Below are 8,508 nucleotides of genomic sequence, written 5' to 3'. Positions count from 1 at the left end.
TAATATTGAGATCTAACACTCGAGAGAGGTGATCAAAATTAGGACAGGGGAAATCGCATCGTCAGATGTTTATAACGTGCAAAAGACGTATAACTTTGGCGAATCCATAAGAGAACCTTGGTTGCATTTATTACGTGTTACTTGATTTTGAATAGACATATTAAAATCGGTAATGGGTAATACAGTTCTAGTTATCACTTGAAAAAGGGAATAGAAATTATTGTGAGTTATTGGTTAGTAAACACGATGCAATTAAATAACATGTTAGTTAATTTTGATTTAGCATAGGGAAACCAGACGAAATCATATCTCTAGATTTATTTACTCGGTGAATTTCTACTGCGTGCTAGAGTTACAGGATTGTTATTTTATTTGAATTGATCATAAACCAACCATTTGATTTGTCTAAATAAAGTTGAGCTATGTCAATCATGGTAATTAATATACAATTTTAAAAATTACTCTTCGTGGGATCGATATCTGTACTCAACCAGTACTAAAACTTGACACCGTATACTTGCGGTAGTGAAAATACGCAACAAGTTTTTGGCGCCGTTGCCGGGGAGTAAACTATTTAATTGCATATTGATATCATTACTAAGTATCTTTACTTTAATTTAGACTTTATTTTATTTTATTTATTCTGTTAATTGATAATCTTCTCGTTTTGCAGTGCATGCGAAGATTTCAAATCCCGACTTGCTGATTTTTGATCCGGAAATCGAAAGAACTGCCAGGAGATTAAGGAAAGCAAGGAGAGACGAAATTAAAGCAATGGCTTAAAACAGAGATCATCAGAATGAGCTCCCTAGAGAGGTGCCAATCCGGGAACATTTCCGCCCAGTCATCAACGCTCACTACTCTGGAATAGCTCGTGGAACTATTGCTGCTAATAATTTCGAGCTAAAGCCCGCACTCATCAACATGGTTCAACAGAACCAATTTGGAGGAGCAGCCACCGCAGATCCCCATCTTCACCTCAGAATTTTCGGAGATCACGGATACGGTAAAAATTAACGGTGTTTCTGACGAAATTATTCGATTGCGCCTGTTTCCGTTTTCTCTTAGGGATCACGCAAGGAGTTGGCTCCAATCTCTACCGCTGGGAAGTGTTACTACTTGGGCAGATTGGTTACGAATTTCTGTCAAAGTACTTTCCTCCTGCTAAATCTGCTCAGCTGAAAATAGATATCACCAACTTCAGGCAGAGAGAATTTGAAGTATTATATGAGGCGTGGGACGATACCAAAGAATTACTCAGGAAGTGTCCGAATCATGGATATGCAGATTGGGTACAAATCGAGTTATTTTACAATGGTTTGGATGGCCGACTAGAGGGGAATGTGGATGCAGCCGCCGGAGGTACTCTTTTTTCTAAAACACCTGATGAGGCATATGAATTGCTTGAACAGATGACCATTAACATTATAAGTGGCCGAGTGCGAGATCTGGATAAGGAAACCTGCTGGAGTGTATGCTGTAGACCCGATCACATCACTTAATGCACAGGTTTGGCATTAAACCGCACAGATAGCAGCGATGAACAAGCCAGGCCAATCTACATCTGATGTAGCATTGGTGACTGCTGAGGAAGACCAGTTGTGGAGGAAGCTCAGACATCAACAATCGCGGTTTTGGAGGTTATCGAGGTAATCCTCCCCCTAATACTTATCATCCAGGTTTGAGGAATCACGAGAATTTCTCTTATGCAAACAACAAGACCGTGTTGAATCCTCCACCGGGGTTCAATACAAAGAAAGGGGAAGGAAAGCCATCTTTTGAAGATCTAGTTGGGACATTTGTGACTGAGTCTGGGAAAAGAAGGCGGAGAACTGAGTCTCGTCTGATAACAGGAGACACACATTGGCAATATGGGTGCCACGATGAAATCCAGTGGCAAACACAGATTGGGCATCTAGCCAATGCTTTAAAAGGACCAGAATCGAGGACAGTTCCCAGCAATACCGAGGTGAATCCTAGGGAACAGTGCAAAGCTGTCACACTGAGGAGTGGCAAGGAAGTCGGAATCCCAAAGCCTGCTGAAGCAAGTGTAGAGATTACAGTTGAGGAAGATGAGGAAAGAGTGCAAGTGTGGAGAAGAGAAAGTAGAGGAACCTGAGAAAGAAGTACTTAAACAGCAGCCCTTACCAAATGTGAATCTTCCATATCACAGAGGTTAAAGAAGAAAGGACTAGATGATCAGTTTGGCAAGTTCCCGGAAATTTTCAAGAAATACACATTAACATCCCATTTGCCGATGCATTGGAGCAAATGCCCAACTGATGCTAAGTTCATTAATGATGTGATGTCCAAGAAGAGGAAACTTCAAGAATTTGAGACCGTAAAGCTGACGAAGAGTGCAGTGCCATACTCCAGAGGAAACTACCACAGAAACTCAAGATCCAGGAGTTTTACTATTCCTTGTGTTATTGGTGGCTCTAGAGTAAATAGAGCTTTATGTGATTTGGGTGCTAGTATAAATTTAATGCCTTTTTCTATTTACAGGACTTTGGAGCTTGGCGAGGTGAAACCTAGCACTATTACTTTGCAGCTGGCAGACAGATCACTTACCTATCTACGAGGGATAGTAGAGGATGTGCTGGTAAAGGTAGACTAATTCATATTTCCTGCTGACTTTGTCATCTTAGATATGGAAGAAGACCAAGAGACTCCGCTTATCTTTGGAAGGCCATTCTTGGCCACCGGGAAGCCTTGATTGATGTGCACAAGGGCGAGTCACATTGAGAGTAGGTGGAGAAGAAGTCCGTGTTCAACATCTACAACACCATCAAAGGACCAAATGAAGTAAGTACTTGTAATAGCAATGATATAATATATTCATGTGTATCTCATGTTGGTGCAGGTGAGGATGACAAAGACTCTTTAGAGAGATTGCTTGTTGGAGTCAGCTTCCATAGTGGATGAAGAGGACTGGGCTGTGCGAGAGGATTTACTTTCTCTTAATATGCTACTTAAATAAATATTAATGCCCAACATGAAGAGTTACTTGAGGATGCAAGTAAAGAGGTACAAAAGCACCCCCTGATTAAGGATTACCGAGTCATTTGTGGTATGCATTCTAAGACGAGAGTTCGTCACATCAGATAATTATATCTTCTTGCTCTTAATATGATGAAAGGGATAGGTTGTTGAGGGTGTTGCGAGAATTAAAGTCTGCTTTGGGATGGACAATTGCTGATATAAAGGGGATTAGCCCTACTGTTTTGTATGCTAAAGTATTGATGCAGGAGTCCTATTCCCCCTATGTTGATCATCAGAGGAGGCTTAATCCAGCCATGAAAGAAGTTGTGAGGGCTGAGGTATTAAAATTGTTAAATGCTGGTGTTATTTATGCCATATCTGACAGTTCTTGGGTTTCACCAGTACAAGTAGTGCCTAAAAAGGGAGGTATAACTGTAGTAAGAAATGAGAATAACGAATTGATTTCAACTCGTCCAGTGACTGGTGGCGAGTGTGTATAGACTACAGGAAATTGAATGATGCGACTAGGAAAGATCACTTCCCCCTTCCCTTTATTGACCAGATGCTTGATAGAGTAGGTGGTTATCATTATTATTGCTTTCTAGATGGTTATTCAGGTTATAATCAGATTGTCATAGCACCGGAGGATCAGGAGAAGACTACCTTCACTTGCCCCTACGGTACATTTGCTTTCAGGAGAATGCCATTTGGTCTCTGCAATGCACCTGCTACTTTTCAGAGGTGTATGATGGCCATATTTTCTGACATGGTCGAGGAAATAATGGAAGTTTTTATGGATGATATCTCTGTGTTTGGTTCATATTTTGATCATTGTTTGCAGAATCTAACGCTTGTTTTGCAGAGATGTCAGGCAAAGAATCTAGTGCTGAATTGGGAAAAATGTCATTTCATGGTCCCAGAAGGTATTGTGCTAGGGCACAAAATTTCGGCTAGAGTGATAGAAGTGGACAGAGCCAAAGTGGTGGCAATCGAAAATCTCCCACCGCCGAGGAATGTAAAGGGATCAGAAGTTTCTTGGGACATGCCGCGTTCTATCGTCGTTATATTAAAGATTTCTCTAAAATTACTAGACCTTTATGTAATTTATTAGAGAAAGATTCTACATTTATTTTTGACGATGATTGTTTGCAGGCGTTTAACAGGATCAAGGCAGCACTGATTTCCGCACCCATCATGATAGTGCCTGATTGGAAGGAGCCCTTTGAGCTCATGTGCGATGCTAGCGACTATGCTGTGGGAGCAGCATTGGGACAAAGACGAGACAAGATGTTCAAAGCTATCTACTATGCAAGTCGTACACTCAATGCAGCCCAACAGAATTACACAACTACTGAGAAAGAAATGCTAGCAGTGGTGTTTGCATTCGACAAGTTCAGAACATATCTCATTGGCACCAAGGTAAATGTTTTCACTGACCATGCAGCTCTTCGCTACTTGTTTGCCAAAAAGGATGCCAAGCCCAGGTTGATACGATGGATACTCCTACTACAAGAATTTGACTTTGAAGTCAAAGACAAGAAAGGTTGTGAGAACCAGGTGGCTGATCACCTGTCACGACTAGAGCTGGAAGAAAGAACTGAAGGTGGAGTTATCAATGAGTCGTTCCCAGACGAACAACTCTTCAAGGTAAATGTTACACATCCTTGGTTTGCAAATATAGCTAATTTTCTGGCTGCAGGGGAATTACCTTCAGATTTAACTTATCACCAAAGAAGAAATTTCTTTATGATGCAAGTTTTATCTGTGGGATGATCCCTTCTTGTTCAAGAGATGCGCTGATCAGATAATTAGACGATGTGTAGCAGAGGAAGAAGCGGGTACGATTCTAGAGCAGTGTCATTCCTCACCCTACGGTGGACACTTTGGAGCATCTAGAACAGCAGCTAAAGTATTACAGTCAGGTTTTTATTGGCCTAATCTGTTTAAGGATAGTTATACGTTAGTTAAGTCATGTGATAAATGCCAAAGAGTTGGCAATATTTCTAGACGACATGAATTACCACTAACAAATATTTTGGAGGTGGAACTCTTTGATGTCTGGGGTATTGACTTTATGGGTCCATTCCCATCTTCTTTTGGTCAATCTTACATTTTACTTGTTGTTGATTATGTGTCCAAATGGGTGGAAGCCATTGCCACCAGTACTAATGATGCTCGAGTTGTTGTTAAGTTTGTCCACAGGAACATTTTCACAAGATTTGGAACGCCTATAGCCATTATCAGTGATGAAGGTACGCATTTCTGTAACAAAATTTTTAACTCACTGTTGGCTAAGTATGATGTGAAGCACAGGGTGACACTGGCATACCATCCGCAAGCTAATGGGCAAGCAGAGGTATCCAACCAGGAGATTAAGCAAATATTAGAAAAAACAGTGAAGACAAACCGGAAGGATTAGGCGATCAAGCTAGATGATGCATTATGGGCGTACAGGACTGCATACAAGACACTTATCGGGATGTCGCCTATAGGTTGGTCTTTGGGAAAGCTTGCCATCTACCTTTGGAACTGGAGCACAAAGCATTTTGGGCTGTCAAAAAGCTAAATTTTGATATGGGAGCATCTGGCGAGCAACGACTGCTGCAGCTGAGTGAGATGGAGGAATTCAGGAATGATGCATACGAAAATGCAAAGATATACAAAGAAAGGACCAAGAGATGGCACGACAAGCAGATTCTTCGACGAGATTTCGAACCAGGGCAACAGGTGTTATTATTTAATTCTCGACTGAGGTTGTTTCCTGGTAAGTTAAAATCACGATGGTTGGACCGTTCACAGTAGAAACAGTGTATCCACATGGTGCAATTGAGTTAAAGTGCTCCAATGGGCAGACATTTAAAGTCAATGGTCAAAGGGTCAAGCAATTACTTTGGAAATGAAGTGCGAACTATGGACAACATCCCACTTAGAGAACCAAAGTAGACAGGAGAAAGTCAGGCTGATGACGTTAAACCAAGCGCTGTGGGGAGGCAACCCATATTTATTTATTTTTGCATTCGTTTTGCCTTTATTATTTTATTTCAATTCTTTAGTTTATTAATTTTAATCATCTCTATTCTAGTATTAATTTGAATCGTTTTATTTTTTTTTTGCAGGTTATTTATTCATGAATTAAAAAAAAAAAAAAATCGAGAAGGTTATGGACAGTGTGCCCCGCGCACATGCGCGACGAATATCCGCGCACATGCGCGAAACTTACAGAGAGGTCGGCGCATATGCGCCAATCCTGGAGCGCACATGCGCGAAACTTACAGAGAGGGTCGGCGCATATGCGCCAATACTCGCGCGCATATGCGCCACATTCCAGCATACCGGCCAGTAGCAGACGCGCATATGCGCCACTTCATGGCGCGCATATGCGCGCGACTCAGTTTAAGGGAAAAAAAAAGGAGATCGCGACTTCAGAATTCAGAAACCCACTCTCCCTAACACATCACAGCACCTCCCTCCTTCAACACTCCACGCCGCCGCCGCTCTTCCTCAGAAACCCACGCCGCTGCCTCCCACTACCGAAAGCCGACCACCGCCTTCACAACAGCAAATTTTCCACCAACACTCTGATTTCTGGTAACTCTCTCCTGAAGTTAAAGGCTTTATTTCGAAATTTTCTCAAATCTTGAGAATAGTTGAGAATCGGTGTGCGATTTTTAGAGGAAATTCTGTTATTGTGACGTGGGTACTTCGTTTTGTTCTAAATCGGTTTGTGATTGGGGCATATATCGTATTGCTAACCGGATTAAGTGGTTTGGTGAAATTATAATCGTTACCAACATTGGGGTGTGATTACCATAATTTTTTTTTTTCGCTCTTCAATTGTTAAATTTAGTCGGTGTTGATTGTGATGTTGGATTATTGAGTTGATATGGCGCCGAAAAAGAGGTCAAAAAAGGGTGCCTCTTCCTCTTCAAGCTTCGATTCTCATCGATTCTGGAATGAGGAGGCCCAACAGGTGTATGAGAGCTCGATGACTCGGTCTATCATCCCAGAGAGGGGATTTAATTTATCAACAATACGTGGTATTATTAAGCGTGAACTGGAAAGAAGACAATGGGTTGAATTTGCTCAACCTCCTCTAGATGCTGTGATTTCTGTTGTGCGAGAGTTCTATGCCAATCTGCGGATACGGCATGATGAGTCAAAAGTACTGGTGCGAGGTAAATTGGTATCGTTTGATTCTCAGACGATAAATATGATCTATCAGATGCAAAGCCTCGAAGAAGATGAGTACAGTGAATTCTTAGAAGATGGGGTTGATTATTCAGAGGTCATTCGGACCGTGTGTCAGGCAGGCGCCGTATGGAAAATGAGCTCGAGTGGTCCAATCTCGCTGAAGAAATCCGAGATGAACCCTAATGCAAGTGCGTGGACATCGTTCGTGTTGGCTCGGGTTCTCCCATCCTCGCATTACCACGATGTAACCAAAGACAAAGTTGCGCTAGTCTTTGCAATTTTGATGGGCAAATCTGTTAACTTGGGAAGAATAATATATGGATCGATCATGAGAGCCGGCACAGGATTAGCCACGGTCGCCCTTCCATGCCCTCACATTGTTACCGAACTATGCAGACAGGCCGGCGTCTCCTGGTCGCCTGATGAGCCAGTGCTTAAGCCGAAGGCTCCTATCATTGCTTCCTATAGGCCCCCCGATGATCCAGATGACGAGGACCTGCCACAAGGCACAGCTTCCACCACCACCACCACCTGAGGGAGCCCGACAGCGCAGTGGAGACCGAGTTCACAGACTTGAGACAGAGATGGGCGAGCAGAGGAGGTTACTAGTTGAACAGCGCCAGGTGCTGGATTCGCTTCAGCACCGCACGAACCATTTCATGGGATACATGATGGACTTCACATTCGTTCTTGCTATGCGGTTCCCGCCTATAGGTCCAGAGGATCCTATGTTTCCCCAGCCACCTGCCTGGCCACCACAGTATCCAGGACCTCCTCCACATGCCCCACCCCAGCACATGGATGAAGATCCTGATGATGATGACGGCGAGCACTGACTCTTGTCGTGGGAGGTACGATTGTCCCGTTCTTTCTTGTTTATACATTGAGGACAATGCATGTTTTAAGTTTGGGGGGGTTGATTTGATTTTTTTGATTTGATTCGATTTGATGCTTTGATGTTTATTTAATTTAAATGCTTTGATGTTTATTTAATCTAAAATAAATATATATATATATTTAATTTAGTCTTTATGTTTTTCGCAGTCGTTAATTTTTTTAGAATTGTGGAATAAGGTGATAATCAAACAATGAGGAGAGTTGAACCGAAATTCATGTTGTTCCTTGATTACAAATCCGAATGCATGCTATCTTTACTTAACCGTTTACACATTAATTCACGATTGCTATGATTGTTTATACACCCGATGTCAAGAGAGTGTTCATGTGGTTTGTGATTTGAATTGTATGAATGGACTCCAAAACCTGCATGTTGATTACTTTTTGTTGAGTTACATGTTCACTAACACAAAAATGATTCAGGCAGTCTTTGATTTA

At 42.0% G+C, this 8,508-nt stretch overlaps 1 protein-coding gene across 1 annotated transcript; it reads left to right on the top strand.

The window, feature by feature from the left end:
• Positions 1-924: 924 nt before the first annotated feature.
• On the top strand, positions 925-6,113 carry LOC142535526 (uncharacterized). The gene is made up of 13 exons (XM_075641812.1): positions 925-1,006; positions 1,069-1,472; positions 1,531-1,649; positions 1,825-2,089; positions 2,174-2,608; positions 3,249-3,408; positions 3,600-3,692; positions 3,845-3,905; positions 4,146-4,629; positions 4,931-5,161; positions 5,279-5,338; positions 5,437-5,709; positions 6,099-6,113. The coding sequence occupies exons 1-13, from the start codon at positions 925-927 to the stop codon at positions 6,111-6,113; spliced, it is 2,682 nt and encodes an 893-aa protein (XP_075497927.1).
• Positions 6,114-8,508: the final 2,395 nt, after the last annotated feature.

Source organism: Primulina tabacum, unplaced genomic scaffold (assembly GCF_025594145.1).
Source record: "Primulina tabacum isolate GXHZ01 unplaced genomic scaffold, ASM2559414v2 Contig1064, whole genome shotgun sequence".
NCBI lineage: Eukaryota > Viridiplantae > Streptophyta > Magnoliopsida > Lamiales > Gesneriaceae > Primulina > Primulina tabacum.
This window is presented reverse-complemented; position numbering and strand designations above follow the sequence as displayed.